This window comes from Chelonia mydas, chromosome 2 (genome assembly GCF_015237465.2).
Source record: "Chelonia mydas isolate rCheMyd1 chromosome 2, rCheMyd1.pri.v2, whole genome shotgun sequence".
NCBI lineage: Eukaryota > Metazoa > Chordata > Testudines > Cheloniidae > Chelonia > Chelonia mydas.
Window position 1 is genome coordinate 176116102 of NC_057850.1, and position 20932 is coordinate 176137033.

The 20932-nt window shown below is 42.0% G+C and overlaps 1 protein-coding gene across 2 annotated transcripts in view; it reads right to left on the reverse strand.

The window, feature by feature from the left end:
* The window catches only part of FKBP9 (FKBP prolyl isomerase 9), a 34316-nt gene extending 15038 nt beyond the window's left edge, over positions 1 to 19278 (reverse strand). Inside the window, exons 1-8 of one of the 2 annotated variants that reach the window (XM_007064350.4) lie at positions 19102 to 19278; positions 18120 to 19016; positions 14234 to 14379; positions 12232 to 12421; positions 9712 to 9857; positions 7973 to 8162; positions 4336 to 4481; positions 2839 to 3025 (exon numbers count right to left, since the gene is read on the reverse strand). In XM_007064350.4, coding sequence (XP_007064412.3) covers positions 2839 to 3025; positions 4336 to 4481; positions 7973 to 8162; positions 9712 to 9857; positions 12232 to 12421; positions 14234 to 14379; positions 18120 to 18367 — 1253 coding nt within the window. In that variant the 5' untranslated portion in view covers positions 18368 to 19016; positions 19102 to 19278. Of the gene's footprint in view, positions 1 to 2838; positions 3026 to 4335; positions 4482 to 7972; positions 8163 to 9711; positions 9858 to 12231; positions 12422 to 14233; positions 14380 to 17499; positions 17519 to 18119; positions 19017 to 19101 lie in introns of those variants that run through there. The other variant, XM_043540621.1, reaches the window with a different exon arrangement.
* Positions 19279 to 20932: the final 1654 nt, after the last annotated feature.

Sequence of the window (20932 nt, forward strand, 5' to 3'; positions counted from 1 at the left end):
AAGAAAGGGCAGAATAATACCTGTCCATCTCTTTCCAATGCACATATCTCTAAGACCCATGTCCATCCCCAATATATTCAATAAAAGATATTACCTCACCCACCTTGTCTCTCTTAAATATACATTATAATTCTAAAAGGCAAGTTTGCAATCTTAGGACTTTTTACTGGCACCTGTCCTTGCGGCATCCGAGTGCCCCTTTTTCTGTCAGTCTCTTTTGTCATTTTTTGCTGAATTGTGTGACCCTAAGTATAGAGCCTCTATAAGGAAAGGATGGATGGTCCTGTGATTAGGGCACTACCCTAGCACTTTGAAGACCTGTGTGTCAACAGATATGACAGTGCCCTGCAATAGCCTTATAGGCCTGGCTTGACATGTGTCATTGGAGGTGGGTGAGGTGTCATTTCTTGGGAAATAGGATTAGGGAGGTAAATGTATCAGCTGGCTGGAAACAGAATGTCTGTACTAGCTAAGATAAGGGGAGAACACTCATGGAACCATTTACAATGGATAAAATAAATTCGGAATGTAAAGAGAAAGTTGTACATTGACGTTGTGTGGAAGAGCATAATGTACGGGAATTGATTCCTACAAAGCAACCAAGACAATCCCAAAACATAACATGCAGCGTATAGTAAATGCAATGCACTGCGTACATGTATACAAAGGTAGAGGTTTTACTGTGTAGGTCTGGATGTGTGGTACATCCTATATCCACTGTGCTTGATTCTGATCAACTAAGCGTAGTTTTGCTGTATTCCAAATAAAGGAATCTGAGTGACAAAATTGGAGTTGAACTGAGTTCTTGGGGACCCAAGTGGAAGGGGCTCTGGGAGGAAACCCCAACAATCCTGGGCAAACTTTATGGAATTAAGTTAAACCTTACTGAATTACGTTTAATATCTCTGGGGTCCATTGTATTGAAAATGCAAATTTTTGTATGCTATTTTGTGGTTGTATGGAACACCACTTAGGAGGAATGAGGATTTAATGCAATCTCTGGGAGACAAGGTGAACTTCAAAAGACTGTGCTGAACAACACAGCAGAGACAAATTGATCTTTTGGGACAGCATGTATAAGAGTAGAATTCCTAGGAGGTACGGGGGGGGGCGGGGGAGGGGAGGCTGCGCTATTGCAAACCTCCACCTTCTGACTCAGCCCTTACCCTGAGGAGGGGACCTTTGCTGTGCTGATCACCTGTTACAGTAGGACAGTTCAAAGACCTAATCTGGATTCTTCAGGGACTAAAAGACAAAGAAAGAACTTCTGTTTAAACAGCCTGGTTTTAAACACATTCGGGGCCTTCGTTCTGATCCAGCAAATGGACAGGACCTCTGGTCCATGGATGGACACAATCCTTAGAGATGGGCTCAAAGGACTGACAAGGACCAGAGCCCTGGTGGAGACTGGGGGTGGGAGGGGGGACTCTAGTAAGCTTATTAGCATGCATGTAGGTTCTATTATGGTGTTTAGTATGTTCTCTGTAACACTATTATCCTAAGAATAAATAAGTTTGCATAGAAAGAGCTGTGTGGTAGCTTAACAGTGCGCAATTGCACTGTTATCAGTCTCTGAAGAGGAAGCAAGCAGGTCTACTTAGGCAGACTGTCTTTTGCTGAGAATAACATAATGAAAACAGGGAACTAACTGTTCAGCCTGGAAATACCTGGGTCAGGAGGTAGATAGATATAGGTCTCCACCCAAGAGAGGCAATGGCTAGAGTGCTGGAAGCCTGCAAGTGGGTGCTCTTGCAGAACCACTGAGGGGAAATACAGGTGCAGTTGCCCTGAACCGTGACACAGTTCAAGTCCCTGCTTCACCACGGACTTCTTGTGTGATCATGGGCAAGTCACTTAGCCACTCTATTCCTCAGTCTTGCATCTCTAAAATGGGAATAACAACACTTCCCTACTTCACAGAGATGTTGTGGGGATAAATGCATTAAATATTTGAGGTGCTGAGATATATGGCCACCATTACCATATAAATTCCACAGAGAGATAGATATTGAGCAGTACAAGTTATAATGAAAACTATGGACTATTTCTGGTGTTTATGTTCTTCTGTTAAAAAGTATTCCTTCCCTACCTCACCTCCCAAATAAAATACAAATAAGGGAAATTTAACAGTACTAATATTATTCAAAAAGATGAGGTGTGCACAGAACTAAAAATAGAACAAGAGAATTTATTCAGTCATAGCAAACACTATCTGAATTTACTTCAGCTCAATCCAAAATGTGGTTCATCTAAAATAATCTATTTTATGTCACAACAAGGAAATAAAACCAGACAAGAAGGATCAGGGATCAGTACAGCAAAGAGATTCAGCTGACCTTTGAACGTAGGAGAGAAGGGTTGCCAGCAGCTTTTGCCTCCATTCACACTCCTAATGTGTACAGTAGGGAGGAAGTAAACATTGTCAGAACCCCTTTGTCCCCCAACCTGACCCACCACAAACATGATCACGATCCAACCGTTTCTCCATGAAGATCTCAGCTGCAACAGAACCTAATGAAACACCCTAATTCATGTGTATTTTGTTTATCATTGTGGTGACAATTTCTATGTTCCTCTCTCACATCCCTATTTCTGCTGTCCCCAACTCTTTCCCTTTGGTTGCTCTCTCTCCCCCCTTTTTTTCCTCCACTATATGAAAAGATTTTATAGACATTGTCAGACAGGAAAAATAAATTGGTCCCATGTTAACATGAATATTTTAACGTCACTGTTAACCTTTTTCCTTTCTGAATATCCTAATTGCTTTGTATGCTATTCATTTTGACCCACGCTTTCATAGTTACATAGAATATTACATATGCCAAGTGACGTACTTACGTTGAGTCTAACAATGTGCCATCCAGGAGTGAGGCGTTGTAGTGGTACTTCAGGTAATCCCCTTTCTTACTCAATACTGTGCAATTGGAAGGTTTGTAACGAGTAGTAATGTTGACAGAGTCCAAAGGGTTATGGAAGTCAATCACATGGATGTCAAAAACCAATACTGCAGATCCTGGAATCTTTCCTAAATCGTAAGCAATCATATAAGGAGAAACAAACGGCATCTACGCAAGTACATACTGACCTCATACTTCACGCAGTGAGAATATATAAAATGTTGTGTCTTCTACTGAGTGATTTTGTTCTTGGTTTAAGTTTACATTTCTCAGGATTAAAGCACTGCTTCACCTTTGCACACAACAACATAGATACAAGATGCTTCCAATGAAAGACACTTAAAACGTAGAGGACACCAATGAAAACGTACTATATTAGCAGTCAGTTCAAGAATTAAGGAAAACATTTCCATAATTCAAAGTTTCAAAACTATGCACTCTACTTTGCCTTTTTAATAGCACAGTGAAGTTGGAAGTTTACATTTCCTGTGACCAACTTAGCCACTTGATTGGTACCTCACCTACCAAGTCACTATTAAAGCAGCAAAATTGTATCAGAACATCAACACTTCCACCACACACTGGCAACTGAATAGCAGCAGAAAAAGGGTTAAACTGCTTGAAAAATCTTAACAAGTATGTGCTTTTTCTCACACCCAAAGTATTGCGTGATTGTGTTACCAACAGCGATAGATGCATCCACAGCCACCAATAGGTTTGTTTGCTATAAATCTAATTCCCAATTAGCACAGTGGAATGTAGTCACAAAGATGAAACATTTCATAAAAAGTTATTAATGGAAAATAATGTTTTATGTACTGGGAAAAGCTTCTTAAAACACAAGCACACAGCTGCAATTGACTAGAGAAACTGACATATCACACTCTAGCAATACCCTTCCTAGAGGCCAGTGAGTTTTCACAAAAGAATGTTAATTGTATGTTATACATACACACATCCTTTGTTGTTACATGCATCCACTGTTTACAGCGGCGGCTTAGTTGTCCACAAATTTGTGGCTGTGGAAGCTATGGGGAAGAAAACTTAACACAGAGAAATCCTTTAGCAGACACAGTTTATTAAGATCTACAGGAAACACGCTCTCACTGCAGAGTTTATAAACTTGCAGACTTCTGGCCCCCTAGTAGCCCATTTGTCTGAACCATAGATTATCCAAATAATTTTCATGTCCCCACCTACAGCCAGACAACTGAGACTGTGTATAATTATATATAGCTAACTAAAATCATTTTGAAAATTCTGGGCCTAATTCTGCGACTTTTACGCCCTTTGACTACTATATTAATATACACACACCTTTTGAATACCAAAAGAAAGGGATAAACACTTCAGAGATTAGCTAGTTTTAATTGCTGTGAAGAACAAAGGAAGCAATACTTCCTATGAAAGACTGTACTGAAATAAAAACTGAGCTCACCTCTTCCTTCTTCTCCATATCCAAGATGAGGTGGAATTATTATTCTTCTCTTTTCCCCAGTGCATACCCCAAGCAAACCTTCATCCATCCCTGCGATCACATAACCTTTCCCAATGTAGGTGTCATATGTATGGTTCCGGGAATAGCTATAGAAAATATTTTGTTTTAGTGACCCTATTATCAGTATCAGCAATTTTGTAACTTACCTAGCACTATAGCAAACTTACACACGTGTGTGTTTCCTCGTCCCACTTTGTGACTGTAGTCTTTTAAATTGTTGTGTAACTTTAGCATTCTTTTTAAACCAGTTAATTCCAGATACATGACTGTTCTAGTGCTGTAGCGGCACAAAGCAGCTGTTGTGCAGCAGTGAATCTGGCCCATAATGTTTAGACAGTCAAAGGTGCATATTTTGCTTATTTATGATGGATAAACAGATACTGAGGAACCCTGGCTGTGGAACGTTTTTGCAACAACATCTCTGCAGGATACAAAAAGTTAATATTAAAAGTCAAGAATTACCTCCCTAGATTTCTCTCCTTATGTATATAAAATTAAATGAAATTAAATTTTAATAAAAATAACAGTTTTCTCCCCCTCAGTTCAAGCACTGCTTTAATCAGTTTTTATAAATAAGGTACTGGATTCATTTTCACCAGACATCCCTCATACTGTCTTATTTTGTAACAGCAATGAATAACTACTGTTAGAATAAATTGGTATCTGAGTGACTGCCACCTGAATCATCTACTAGAGGAATGGAGAGATGAATAAGTTCCAACAGGTAATATCCCTCCCTCCTAAACTATTGGCCAAGCATCAAAAGGCCAATCCCAAGCATTTGGACCAACATCTGTTACTAAAGAGAACAAATCTACCACAAAAGATGCTACTGCAGGCTGCACCTCTTGGAGGCCAAGTGCATGCACAGCCCAAGGGAGGAAGTGCAGAAGTGGTGTTAAGCCACCATAATGGCCCTGGGATGCTAGATGACAGTGCAGCCCCTGGTGTAATTTAGGCAACCCTGGCTGAGTTGCCTGTGAGTAGCCCTACAACTTAGAATTGCCCAGAATGGGTGTAGAGATAATTACTACAGCCCCACTCCTAACACACATCTCCTACCCCCAGCTTCACTCCTGACACATTCCCTATGCCAGTGGAAAAAGTCCCCCCAGCTGGCTCCTTTTGGATGATTAATTACACGTTAGATATTGTCCTTACTTGTAACTTCTGCAGGAAATTAGAGGAGTGGCATTGTAAGAATGCATGCCATTTTAATGAATAACTTTAATGAATAACTAATGTTTGTCAGCTCTAATATGATGTACAATTATTCAGACACACAGGGTTACACAACATCTCTCAATACTTAGTCACAATAACCAAGATATAAATGCGAAGGAAATTTTCAAAAACTGAGTTACTACAGAAAAGATGAGACATCAGTTTACATTTTTATAAGAGGATAAAAATTTTGACAGGTAACACTGTTCCTATGCTATGCTTAAACTCTACAGTGTACTCCAGTGGGGAATATGCAACTCAGGGCTTTGGCATTCTATTTGCACCTCTGTCACTAATTATGACTCAATCTCTCGGTATCTCAGTAAAGTGGATATCCTATAATTCTATTAATATCTCCCCCTGGGGAAGACAAATTAATACTATGTTTAGAAAGCACTTTGAGATCAGATTACAGACGCCATAGACGCATAAAGTAGTATTGCTCTATTTATTCTACAATGGTTTCGTTGCAATTTTTAGCTGTTTGTGCCAGGTTTAAAATAAAAAACTTAAGAACATAAGAAAGGCCATACTGGATCAGACCAAAGGTCCATCTAGCCCAGTATCCTGTCTTCCGACAGTGGCCAATGCCAGGTGCACCAGGGGGAATGAACAGAACAGGTAATCATCAAGTGGATCCATCCTGTCACCCATTCCCAGCTGGGAAACAGAGGCTAGAGACACCATTCCTGACAATCCTGGCTAATAGCCATTGATGGACCTATCCTCCAAGAACTTATCTAGTTCCTTTTGGAACCCTGTTATAGTCTTGGCCTTCACAACATCCTCTGGCAAGGAGTTCCAAGGGTTGACTGTGCGCTGTGTGAAAAAATACTTCCTTGTGTTTGTTTTAAACCTGCTGCCTATTATTTTCCATTTGGTGACCCTAGTTCTTGTATGAGGAGGAGTAAATAATTCTTCCCTATTTACTTTCTCCATGCCACTCATGATTTTATATACTTCTATCATATCCCCCCTTAGTCATCTCTTCTCGAAGATGAAGAGTCCCAGTCTTACTAACCTCTCCTCATATGGCAGCCATTCATTTTTGTTGCCCCTGAACCTTTTCCAAGTCCAGTGTATCTTTTTTGAGACGGGGCGACCACAACTGAACACAGTATTCAAGATGTGATTGTACCATGGATTTATATAGAGGCAATATGATATTTTCTGTCTTATTATCTATCCCTTTCTTAGTGATTCCCAACATTCTGTTGGCTTTTTTGAGTGCCGCTGCACATTGACTGGATGTTTTCAGAGAACTATCCATAATGGCTTCAAGATCTCCTTCTTGAGTGGTAACAGCTAATTTTGACCCCATCATTTTATATGTATAGTTGGGATTATGTTTTCCAATGTGCATTACTTTGCATTTATCAACATTGAATTTCATCTGCCAACACTGAATTTCATCTGCCATCTTTCATCTTCTTGATAAGAACTTAACCTTGCACACATTTTTCACTATATGGCTTTATAAATTGTAGTGTTCCCGGACACAGAGATTCATCTTATTAATTATAAACTGACCCATATTTATGTCCTTTTTTCTAATCACAGAGATTTGTTATTGATTTTAGTATTTTTTAAAGGAGGGAAGTAGGATGCTCTTGTGGTTAAGGCACAGGACTAGGACTAAGAGATGTGGGTTCAATTCCAGGCTCTGCCAAAGACTTCTCATGTAATCTTGAGCAAGTCACTTAATTTCTGTGCCTCAGTTCTCCAACTGTAAAATGGGGATATTTTTTTTCTTCCACCCTTTGTCAGTCTTCTCCGTTTAGAGTATAAGCTCTCTGAGGCAAGGACTGTCTTCTACTATGTGTATACAGTGCACCTAGTCCAGTGGGGCCCTAACCTCAGGTGGTTTCTTAAGCAATACTGCAATACAAAGCATTAACAACAACTCTTAATTCCACTGACACACTCAAAGTTTTGAATTACTTCTGATAAGGAGATAACCCTCCCCCTTCCCAACTACCACCTGAAACCCACAGGTCCCAGACGCTTTACAAATGGATAGGAAATGGGAAGAACTGCAGAGCATTCCTACTCACTAAGATTGCTTATGACAATGTTATAAGAAGCCATACACACACACACAGAGTATACTGTACACATATAAACTGGAAGTAATAATAATTAGCTCTTATATACTGCTTTTCATCACCAGAGCTGAAAGTGCTTTACAATGGAGGCCAGAATTATCGTCATTTTACAAATGGAAAAACTGAGGCACAGCGAGGGAAAGTGATTTGCCCAAGGTCACCCAGCAAGCCAGAGCCAGTAATAGAACCCAGGTCTCCTGAGTCCCAGTCCAGCACTCTCTCCATATAATGTCTAGTAGCTTGGTTACCTGGAATCAAACAATGTGCCATCCAGCAGTGTGCCATTATAGTGATATCTGAGAAAGTCCCCTGTCTGGCTTTTTCGCTCACAGGATTCAGGCACTTGTTGGTTCTCAACAGTGATGCCATCTTTTGGGTTATGAAGATCCAGCAGAGCCACATCAAAAACCAGAGAAGCCTGACCAGGAATCTCTTTACCTACATGAGATGGGAAAGAAGCAATTAAGTCAGAGCAATAGTTCTAGAAAGAATTCAACTTTTTGATCAATCTATTTCATTATGTTTTTATTTATATTTTGTTTTCACATCCCAGATAGCAGATTTGGCTATTAGGACAATGAATTTAAAAAAAAAAAAAAGTTTACTGCAGAATTATGGCCCCCTGTCACATAGCCAAATCTGCTTTCAGTCATCCATCCAATGTTCCATCAGGGGGTGGGGTTATCCTCTAATTCTTTGAATTCCATTAATTTATTTATTCTAGGTATATTTATACTGAGCCCATTGTGATAACACCCAGTCATCCAAAATACTGGTCTCTCCAATTAAAGATGACAGAAGTCTATGTACAGTGTATGCATCTGACCAGGATTTCTGAATTAGTGAGCATTTCCACCATACTTTTGAGGGTGTGTATATACAAATATAAAACAACAAATGGGATAGAGAAGATATACGGGAACTTCTGTTCTCCCTGTCCCATAAGACAAGGACAAGTCCTGCCTTGAGTGCAGGGGACTGGACTAGATAACCTCTCGAGGTCCCTTCCAGTTCTATGATTCTAAGAGGTCATTCGAAATTAAAAGCAGCAAATTCAACATTGATAAAAGGAATTACTTATTCACACAATGCATAATTAGGCTGTGGAACTCACTGTCACAGGAAGTCGTTGAAGTCAAGCAAGTTTCAAAGAGAGACTGGATAGTTATATGGATAAGAAGAATATCCAGAGTTATAATTCATGATGATAAAAATCGAGGAAGGGATATTAAACCTCACTGTTCAGCGCTAGAGCCAATTTCTAACTATTCAGGATTCGGATGAGACTTAATGTGGGGGACAGGTGCCCCATATCTGCCTTCTACAGCATTTTTGCCTCTTTCTTTGAAGTATCTAGTACTGTTCACTGCCAGAGACTGGATGGATAAGGAAGACCTTAGGTCTGATCCAGGATGGAAATTCCAGAACTGATCTGGGATATATTGTGAAGTAACACGGACAACTCTTTACCATCAATGATGGGCATGGATTCACAAACACTGGCTCAGATATGTGTGAGTGGAGCCCAGGAAACAGCCTACCTATGGACTGCTAATTAGTGAGACTAGCAACAAGAAATAAACAGAAACTGGGAACTCTAAGATGACTTTCCATTTATTAAGAGAAGTCAAATTGCTGTGGAAGTTGTCTAGAAGAAATAAGGAAGCCCCTGACTTCCAGTTTAAAAAGCACATGGAATTTATTCTTCATAGAAAAAACTACCTGTGAAGAAATTAAACTTCAGCATGCGTGTTATATATTACAATTAAGTCAATGCTAAGCACTCATCTGTCAATAAACCAGCCTATTTACGAAAGAGAAAAATACCTGTACTTTGCTGATAAGCCACATCCTGAATTACTTTTCTAAAAATATTTTCCATCCATATATAATTTGAAATAATGGTGCTTTCACAATGCCAACTATGTAATGCAAAGATCTGTGTTAGAAAACGAGAGTTTGGGGTTGGAAGAGGGGCTGCTTTTACCATCTCCTTCTTCTCCGTATGCTAGGTAAGGAGGTATTGTGATGATGCGCTTTTCTCCTACACACATTCCCAGGAGTCCCTTGTCCATACCAGGAATCAGCCATCCAATTCCCACATATGTGTCGTAAGTTCTCATCCGATTGTGGCTAAAAATTAAAACAAAGAATTAAGAAGGAAAAGCTAATATCACAGAGTCAATCAAAAAAATAAGGAAAATTAATAACCAAAAGCCACACATACAAGCATCACAATGAGTCACTAGAGCTCTTCGCATTTGGCACAAGGAATACAATTTACAACCTTCTGTTCCAAAAACACAGGCATCTACAACTTGAGCTAATGGAGACATTCTGGGTAACATTTTCCAAGTGCCTAAATGATTTAGAACGGGGTGGACAAACTTTTTGGCCCGAGGGCCACATCTGGGTATAGAAATGGAAATGGCGTATAGAAATGTATGGCGGGCCATGAATGCTCATGAAATTGGGGGTTGGGGTGTAGGAGGGGAAGGGGGAGGGCTCCAGCTGGGGGTACGGGCTCTGGGGTAGGGCTGGAGATAGGGGGTGGGGTACAGGAGGATGCTCCAGGCTGGGACCAAGGGGTTCAGAGAGTGGGAGGGGGATCAGAGGTTCAGAGGCTGAGGCAGGGGGTTGGGGCGCAGGAGGGGGTCAGGGGTTCAGGCTCCAAGAGGCGCTTACCTCAAGCAGCTCCTAGAAGCAGTGGCATGTCCCCCCTCCAGCTCCTACGCGGAGTCGCAGCCAGGCAGCTTGGTACGGTGCCCAATCCACAGGCACCGCCCCTGCAACTCCCATTGGCTGTGGCTCCAATGGGAGTTGCAGGGGCAGCACTTGGGGTGGGGGCAGCATGCGGAGCCCCCTGGCTGCCCCTATGCGTAGGAGCTGGAGGGGGGACATGCTGCTGCTTCTGGGAGCTGCTTGAGGCCACGGCATGCATAGAACGGGGCAAGCCCTCTGCTGGAGCTTCGGAGCGGGGCAAGCCCAGGACCCTGCTCCCTGGCGGGAGCTCAAGGACCAGATTAAAACATCTGAAGGGCCAGATGTGGCCTCCGGGTCGTAGTCTACCCACCCCTGATTTAGAAGCTTCAGTTCTTTTTCAGAAGTGATTTAGAAGATTAATCTCAGAGTCAGATTTAGGAGTTTAAGTGCCTCATTGAATTTTCTGTATAGGATTTAGATACCTGTGAATATTTTACCCTCTGTTATATTTCAGCATTGGTAGTACAAGCCTTTAGAAGGGAAGAATCTCTCTCTCTCTCACACACACACACACACACACACACACACACACACACACTTGAGCAAGTCTGACATTTGATCCTATAAAGAATGCTGGTACATATACATACAAGCAAGTGCACTAGAAAACACTAAAACCAGCTTTGGTGGAAGCCTTAAATTTACTAATCAAACAATTTATGAATAGCCTAGATTTTGTAAGACATTGGCAGCACAAAATTTCTTTCATTTTTCTGTGAAATAGGTTTGGCTCTTGAAAGCGTGGGATTAATTGCACTGGCTAGACCCTGCCTGGCAGTCACTGCAAAAGCTTCACACAAAGTTCTGCCAATATTCCAGGCAATCCTCGGTTGGAAAGCAACACACATTGGAAGGCTTCCCAAAAGAGTAGTTAAAAACCAGAAGACCTTGACCAGGCTAACCCCATTTTTAAAGTTCCAAATAACTAACCTAAAAGAAGACAAAAGTTACTGACAAAATATTACTAACTTTAAAACATAACCCTCCCAATGCCCACCCACAACAACTTCCATTCCTGCCATGGTCTCCAATTCTCACTCAGCATAATGTCCCAACATGAACTCTGACTATTATTAAAATAATACCCTCCATGAAACCCTAGTGAAGTACGCAGGCTTCCTGCCTGCTGAGGAATTTTAGAAATGGAGATGATACTTTATTTTCTTTAACAACCCTGTACAGTTTTGTACATAAAACTAGCACCACATACAAATATCAATATTAAAATTGTTACAAAACCTATTCATTTATTTTATTATAGAATAATGTCATCATGGGGTGCAAAAGGGAGAGAAGCTGCCTAATGTGCATGGAGTAATAGGATATCACTTTTACTGGTTTAAGACAGTACTACATTTATATAATCCCCTAGAAACAGATGTATATAACTCTTATGAAGCCAAGCTGCTTCAACAGACTTGCAAACTCCTCTCTTTTATTTGGGCATAAGCTTTCGTGGGCTAAAACCCACTTCATCGGATGTTGCATCTGATGAAGTGTGTTTTAGCCCATGAAACCTTATGCCCAAATAAATTTCTTAGTCTCTAAGGTGCCACAAGGACTCCTCATTGTTTTTGCTGATACAGACTAACACGGCTACCACTCTGAATCCTCCTCTTTGTTCCACAGCGTAGTAATTAACATCAGTTATATTATGCACTTGGGAAAAAAAGGAAAAAGCCTCCTTTAAGTAGCCCAGAACAGATATATTTAAAAAATCCACAGAAAATTATTAACTCCTTACCTTGAGTCAAACAAAGTCCCATCCAAGAAAGTTCCATTGTAATGGTATCTTACAAAGTCAGACACCTGGATTGTCCGAGTACATTTTTCAGGCTTCAAATAAGTTTGAATTTGAACCTCATCTTCAGAATTCCAGAGATCTATCAGAAGTACATCAAAATGAAGCACTGCATTTGGGGGGATTACACCAGCTGCAAACAAAAAAAAAAGTTCAAATTATTATCATGCTACCCTTTCACAGGGTACCAAACGAATATAAAATCATCTAACTTTACCTGGGCCACTGAGAGCATCACACGTCTGCCACCCACAAAGAAGTTTTCAAAAAAAGGTAACCAACAATAGCTTTATATTTATTTACAATCTTATACCTTTATACTTTATAACTTCATATATTTACTAACTGGCTGTAATTATACCTCCAGGATAACAAAGCAGCGAACAAAATTAAATCTTTGGTAAAGACCCAATCCAGAATGTTGCTGAGCTCCTCAACCCCCTATGAACTCTGCTAGAATTCTGCCTTTGCTACAGACGAGGGCACTTAACACTTTATAAGATCAAGTAACTATTTGATACTCAGAATATTCTCCTCCATTTGGGACTTGAAAATTTTACACATGAGCAGTGAGTAAGAAGCTTTACTTGAGGAAACTGGGGGCTTACTTATAAAATTACACAGTCAACTTGAAATCTAGTCAGTTAAAAAAAAAATTAAAAACATTAAGTCACTTCAGGTAGTAACAGTGGCTCTGAGTCTTCAGCCAATTTGTGATTTTTCAACATTTTCTTTTTTCCATTTAAATCACAGGATTGGAAGGGACCTCAATAGGTCATCTAGTCCAGTCCCTTGCACTCATGGCATGACTCAGTATTATCTAGACCGGGGTGGCCAATCTGAGGCTGAGAAGGAGCCAGAATTTACCAATATACATTGCCAAAGAGCCACAGTAATATGTCAGCAGCCCCTCATCAGCTCCCTCACCCTGCTCCCAGAGCCTCCCACCCACCGGCAGCCTCGCCAATCAGCGCCTCCCCCTCCCTCCCCGATCAGCTGTTTCGTGGCATGCAGGAAGCTCTCGGGGGTCAGGGGGGAAGGAGCGAGGGCACGGCAGGCTCAGGGGAGGGGGCGGGAAGGGGTGGAGTGGGGGTAGGGCCTGTGGCAGAGCCAGGGGTTGAGCAGAGAGCACCCCCCGGCACACTGGAAAGTTGGCGCCTGTAGCTCCAGCCCTGGAGTCAGTGCCAATACAAGGAGCCGCATATTAACTTCTGAAGAGCCACACGTTGGCCACCCCGACTTAGACCATCCCTGCCAGGTGTTCGCATAATGTTCTCCTCTCTCCTGTTTTGTGTGAAAAACCACACAGGGAGAAACTGACTATATATGTAATGTTGTCAAATATGCTAAGCAAGCAATCTCAAAAAATAGAGAAAAATATTTTGGCCCTGATCCTGCAAGTTTTTATGCATCTGAGTGCTCCAACTGAAGTCAAAGGGAATGTTTACATGCTTAAAAATTAAACACATGCTTAACTGATTGCAGGATCAAAGCCGCTCTCTTTAATATTTTCCAGTTATGGTAAACAAAGGTGTTACTTGTAAAAATAGTACATAAAAACAAAATTCACGTAAAAGTTTGATTTTTAAGCTGAATCCTCATTTTTACAATAATTCTAGCCTTTATGGTTGTCGATACAACTTTCCAAACAAATATGACCCAGGAATAAGTTGATGCAGTGTTGTCTGTGTCTAGCAAAGTATGCAGAGTGAAGTTGCCTTATTACCATAGCATTGACCCTGGACTTCACTGGTGAAGCCCCTGTATTTTAATTCTTTAACACTGAATGGCAGGTATCTGAAAATCGCCCTCTCACCCACCCAAAAAACATCAAATCAGGTGCAGTTTTTACAATTCTTTCTTATAACCTCAGATTTTATCAATTTAATTAAATCTCCTATATTCTATGCAACCAAATTATTTATAACCATATTGCTGTACTTACAAACTCCTTCACTCCCATAGGCAAGCTTGGGTGGAATTTTCACAAAACGTCTCTCGTTCACACACATTCCAACCAGAGCTTTATCCATCCCCGCAATAAGCTGGCCTTTTCCCACAAACGCATCAAATGTGGAACCCCTGTCATAGCTAACGAGAGGGACAGAGAGAAAGAAAAACATAAATGGGTTATTTACAAACTGCTCTGTGTCCATCTCTTGTCCTAGTTTAATTTTATCTTGTTCCGAGCTCAACCAGTTAGAACTTTACACACACCTGCTATGGAAAAAAGGTCTATACAAATGCAAGCATCTCCTAAACTTCACACCTTCATTTGACCCCGATGCAATCTCAGCTTGTTATCCCTCACCCATGCTTCCTCACACATGCTTCCATGTATTTTCCACTGAATGCATCTGATGAAGTGAGCTGTAGCTCACGAAAGCTTATGCTCAAATAAATTGGTTAGTCTCTAAGGTGCCACAACTACTCCTTTTCTTTTTGTGGATACAGACTAACACGGCTGCTACTCTGAAACCTGAATTAAGAAGCAAATTAAACACTTTTTTAAAAAGCAAGTAAAATGTTCCACATAATATACTTTTTGTTCATTTATTTTGACAAGAGTAGTTTAATTTTATAACACTTCAAAAAATACTGTTAAGTGCAATGTATGTAATATATTGTGTAAAATAATGAAGCCTTAGTAACATGAAATTTCATTGCTACTATGATATCTTTCCCGAGAAATGGGGGGACACTATTTTTGATGCTAATTGTAGGATGTGCTAATTAGCTAATTTTTTCTCCTCCACACCCATTTCTTTGATATTAAGACTTAGACGAACATCAAAAATTTACAGATTTGCTTTATACAGCAAGCTTGCCAGTTCCAAGAATGTGACGTATACTGGGAACTTATCTTCCAATGGGATGATGTAGGAGTGTTTGGGGTAAATTTGATTTATAATAAAGTTTTCCATAAAATGGTCACAGCTGCACTGTAAATATGAGGCTCCCCCCAACAGTATAAGCCTGGGCGGCAAAAGCTTAACCACATTAAATTCAATACCAAGTACTTGCTTTGATGTAGTAATTCAGCTCAGTTTATTTGAATGAATAAATGTTGCACTTGTTTTTGTTTAACGGAAAATGGGAACACACAAACATGACAGGAAGGCAGTGAAGCCTCTGAAACATTCCCCATCTGCGTTGCTCCCCTGCCACTGCAAAGCCTTTATGTTGTCTTCAGGCCATTTTCTTCAAATAACAAGAGCATTAAACAAAAAAAAAGTTGATATGTCCTCCTTTCTGCCTGCAAGCAGCATTCTCAAAACCAGCCAGGAGGTGGATATTGTTATAGTCAGGGCTCTACTTTCAAGAGTTTGCATAACATCACTTCCACAACACACTGAGGCTCCTAATAGTCCCAGGCCTAGAATTCCTAAACCGCTTGTAAATTCGATCTCCCTGTTGACTCCACCATTTTGCAGCAGCCAATAACTTTTCTTAGAGCAGACATTACTTGATACACATCATTTGCTTTCTACTGAACAATATTTCCCAGAAATTTCTAGAGAACTTATGCTGGAAAACACAATTTAAACAAGCTCCTAGCAAATGCTGTTATATCTACAAGCGCCCAATTAATAAGATTTTAAATTTATACGTTAAAGATTCTAAGTGAGAAATCAATACTTGTCATATTTTATCAATTGGGGAATGTATGACTGACTATGTCAAGGATCAATTTAAAATAGTAAAACACATAAAAATATTATGCATTCAAAACAGATCCACAGTATCTTTAAAAAAAAAAAAATTGTTTCCACAGTGGAACTGAGCAAAACTATACCAGACCAGAACAGATCTGCATGACTAATTTTACTGACAGCTTCCGCATATGGCATATGTTTTATTTCTTCAATATTCTATAGTTAAAGACAGACCTAAAACTCCAAATTATTTACAGGGGCATGGAAATAAGCACACATATTTGAAAAAGAAACAAAATGACATGAATTCTGTTTTTAAAACATAGATGGAATGTAACAGTTACTTCTGCAATACATTTTACAAGTCTTTATAAACGTGATTTGTAGCAAGGAGACATAACTTGGAAAGAGCTGTACAGTAAAAGCTTCCAAGTTTCATGAAAGTTTTCATCACTGAAGCAGAAAGCTAAATAAAACTGACAATTACCCATCATAGAAGCCTGCCTCTATTTAGGCTACAGAGGTCTTTTATAAAGCAATTTCAAATCACTACCTGAATATAGTTGCTCTTATTTCATTAATGTAGTCTTCTCTTGCACCTTTAATTTAAAAAACTAGCTAGCAGCTATAAGAACCATAATAGAAACTTGGTAATAAATAAATCGTAAGTATATATTTGATTCAATCAATCTTTAATTCCTATACAATAAGCATGAACACCAAAAGGTATTACGAAAAACCTTAAAAAATAGGTCTTCAAATAATCTACTCAACAATAAAAAAACTCTTCATTTTCTAGAATTGATTACTTGATGGAATGCCAGATTTTTACGTTTAAAATTACTCTAAAACTATAAATTAGTAAACCACAAGAGTGTAAGCCACAAACTACCATCTAGAGCAAAACAACAGACAAATAGACCCAATTACTTTCTACATTTATTTCTGTCAGATATATTCCTACATAGATTGTTGCTTTTCATCAATATTGCTTACTAGTTATTAAAATAGCACCCACAGGACCTAGACAGGTTTGGGGCTCTATTGTGCTGGGGATTTATAAACACAGGGGGCATGTCTATGATTCAAGCTGGGGGTGTGATTACCAGCCTGAGGCAACATGCCTGCAAGAGCTCTGATGAAGTTAGCACACTAAAAACTGAGCGTAGTGATAGCAGCGGGAGGGGCTAGCTGCCCTCAGTACATGCCTAGAGTGTGTCTGATGGGTGTGTATTTGGGATGGATAGCCCCTTCTGCTTCACATTTCACAGGTGCTTCCTCAGCCATAACCAGAAATAATTGGAAACCATTAAAAATATATGTTTTATACAGTTTATATACATACAATAGTCCCATATTTCCATGTAGCTCTCACACCTTTGTGCAGTGCAAAAAGACTTATTACTTCATATGACCCAGGGGATTGCAGGGGGGCGGGTAAATGAACCAAAACTACTGCCTCATCCAAGGCAACCCTGGAGCCCCAACCCACTCCCATCTGGAAACCACCTTCTCCAAAACCCCGCACTCTCCCCGGAGCTCGCCAAACACCTACCTTTTATCAGAGAGAGAGAAAAAATATGTTATACGGGATATAAACCCTCACTCTTCAGAGCATAAACCTGACCAAGCTGAGAGAACAACGAGGAGTCCGGTGGCACCTTGAAGACTAATAGGTTTATTTGGGCATAAGCTTTTGTGGATAAAAAAAACCCCACTTCTTCAGGCAGTGAGAGAGAGAGAAACTCTTAGACGGAGCTTATTCCATAACTGCCCACTACGGGGATTGCTTCTTGCGCCTCTCTCCAAAGCATCTGATACCAGCCACTGTCAGAGACAGGATACTGGACTAGATGGACATTGGGTCTGTTTCGGTCTGGGAATTCCTGGGGTCTCAAGGGCCCCACTTCAACCCCCCACAAAAAAAATACAACCCACCGGATCTCCTTCCCCCACATATCACCCCCAAAACAACCCAGCCCCCCTCACCAGCCCCCAGCACCCCCTGCATAACCCACTCCAGCCCCCTCTGAAAACTCCTAAGGGCCACTCCCCTCTCGGACCCCCCATCTACTGCTGACCTCCACACCCCAAACTCCCCGTGGGCAGCCCCTTCTCCCTGCGGCCCCCACCCCAGGCTCCTGTCCCGGCAGCCCCAGGCGGGCCGGGCGGTACCTGGAGTCGAACTTGCTGCCGTCGGGGAAGGTGCCGTGGTAGTGGTAGCGCACGAAGTCCCCGCTGCGCACCGTGCGCGCGCACTGCTCCGGCACGAAGCTGCGCTCGATGTGCACATCCTGCCCGTCCCAGGGCTGCTCCCCGGCCGGCACCGGCGGAGCCTGGCACGCCACCCAGCTCACCAGCAGGGCGGGCAGCAGCAGCGAGCAGCAGCGGCGCCGCCTCGGCAGCATCCCCAAGCCCGCCATGCAGCAAGAGGGGAGAGAAGGGAGGACTGAGAGGGGGAGAATCCGAGGGGCCCTGCGAGCGATTCCCGGCCTCCAAGCGCCGTGCGGCCTCTCCTACGGCTGCTGTAAAATTTGCAAACGTGGTGGATGAAAAAAAAAAAAAAATCCCAGCCTCCTGCCTCCAAGAGGGAGGAGACAGCAGCCGAGGGGGGATGAGGGGGGTGCCCAGGCGGGGTGGTCGGTGCACCGCTGCTGTTGCTACTGGGTAGCTAAGGTCTGTTCTAGGCGCTACGCTCCCGCCCAAGTTCTTTTTGTTCCATGTGGTTCCTAAGTTTCGCTGCTCTCCTGGGAACAGGCCAGAATCCAGGCCTCAAAGTCCAGGGGGAAAGGGAGGGAGAAGAGGCATCACAGCACATCCCCAGAACCCTTCACAAGGAAAGGCTGGGTGCACATGGTGCTACGTGGCGTTGATTCTGAGTGCAGTGGAGTGTTGCTCTCCCCACCTCATGTGCCTTTGCTTCTTTCAGGCTTTAGATCAAGGGTTTGGTTTGGTTTAATTCCTCCAACATACACTTTTAACTACTATGTTGAACAAGTGATCACAACCTTCATTTGTCTCCATTTCTTTACAGATGTATTCATGCATTGTACCATATTTAGTTCTTGCATCCTTAAAAAACCAAAAATTATTAAATAATATTTTCACTTAAACTGACCCCCAAAAGTATACTGCAATATTTTTCATAGTAACTTACCGCTTGAATACTGCTTTTCAACTTCAGATTCCATTGCAACCACTAGCTAATCCTTGGAACATTCTTTTGGGCTCGGTAAATGTTACAATCCCCAGTGTTTTAAACAGCTGTGGAGATTGAGATAGAGAGATTAAATGATTTGACAAAGGCCACAGCAGTATGTGTCAAAGCTGGAATCAGAATTAAGGCCAGATATAAGAACACAAGAACAGACATACTGGGTCAGACCAAAGGTCCACCTAGCCCAGTATCCTGTCTTCCAATAGTGGCCAATGCCAGGTGTACCCATTTCCAGCATCTGGCAAACAGAGGCTAGGGACACCATCCCTGCCCGTCCTGGCTAATAGCCATTGATGGACCTATCTTCCATGAATTTATCTAGTTTTTTCTTTAACCCTGTTATTGTCCTGGCCTTCACAACATCCTCTGGCAAAGAGTTCCACAGACATTGTGCGCTGTGTGAAGAAATACTTCCTTTTGTTTGTTTTAAACCTGCTGCCTATTAATTTAATTTGATGACCCCTAGTTCTTGTGTTATGAGAAGGAGTAAACACTTGCTTATTTATTTTACACCCTGATTCTGCAAACACTTATGCACATGCTTAACTTTATGCATTGTTGGTAGTCAATGGAATGACTCATATTGGTAAAGTTAAACATGTTCATTTGTGTTTGCAGAACTGGGGCCTTTGTCTGCAGAAAACGTTGGTAGACCTATTATTACACACACACACAAAGAGAAAGCAAGGTAGATAATCCCTTTTACTTGACTAACCATCAATTTCTAACATGAGCTTTCTGGCTAGAATAGGTACCTACTTCAGGTACAGTATCACTTTGCAATGCTATTTATTTGGTAAAAAGAAAAGGAGTACTTGTGGCACCTTAGAGACTAACCAATTTATTTGAGCATAAGCTTTCGTGAGCTACAGCTCACTTTATTTGGTGTTCACTGATCATACGTTTCATTATTGATCGTTACGGTAGAACCAAGGCCCAGTCTTGCAACTTAAACTTGTGCCAAAGCAGAGACCCATGCAAATCAGTGGGGCTTGGTGCACAGGCAGAAGACTGTCCATGTGCATTGTAAATTGTAGAATCAGGGACTATGAGCCCAAATCCTCATTCTTTGTGCACCCAAAACTCCCACTGACTCCACTGTAAGGTCAATTTTCCAATTCACCATTTTGTTTTGCCTGAGTTGTAGTTTGCCCTCCATATTGTTACCCCTTCTTGTTTGCCAGTTGGCGCCCTTTCTGTTCAAGATGGGAACAGTGTCATGCGATCAGTGTTTTCAAAGTTTGGGTTGCGACCCAGTACTGGGTCATAGCATGTAAGGCCCTGGGTCAGCTTTCTCAGCACCCAGGGATCCTAGCAGCTCTGGTCAGCACCGCCAACCGTGATGTTGAAAGTCCCGTTGACGGTGCTGCCCAGCTAAGGCAGGCTAATGCCTACCTGCTCCGACACTGTGCTGTGTCCTGGAAGTGGCCAGCAGTGGGTCCAGCTTCTCGGCGGGGGGGCCACAGGGCTCCGCACGCTGCCCCAAACACTGGCTCCACGCTCCCATTGGCCAGTTCCCAGCCAATGGGAGCTGGGGTGGGGAGGGGCAGTGCCTGCAGGTGAGAGCTGCGCAGAGTTGCTTGTACGCCTCCGCCTAGGAGCCGGACCTGCTGCTGGCCATTTCAGGGGCGCAGCGCGGTCCACAATGCCAGGACAGGCAGGAAGCCTGCCTCTGCACCTCGGCTGCACCGCTGACCGGGAGCCGCCGGAGGTACGTCTGCGCCCCAACCCTGTGCCCCAATCCCCTGCCCCAGCCCTGATCCCCCCCCAA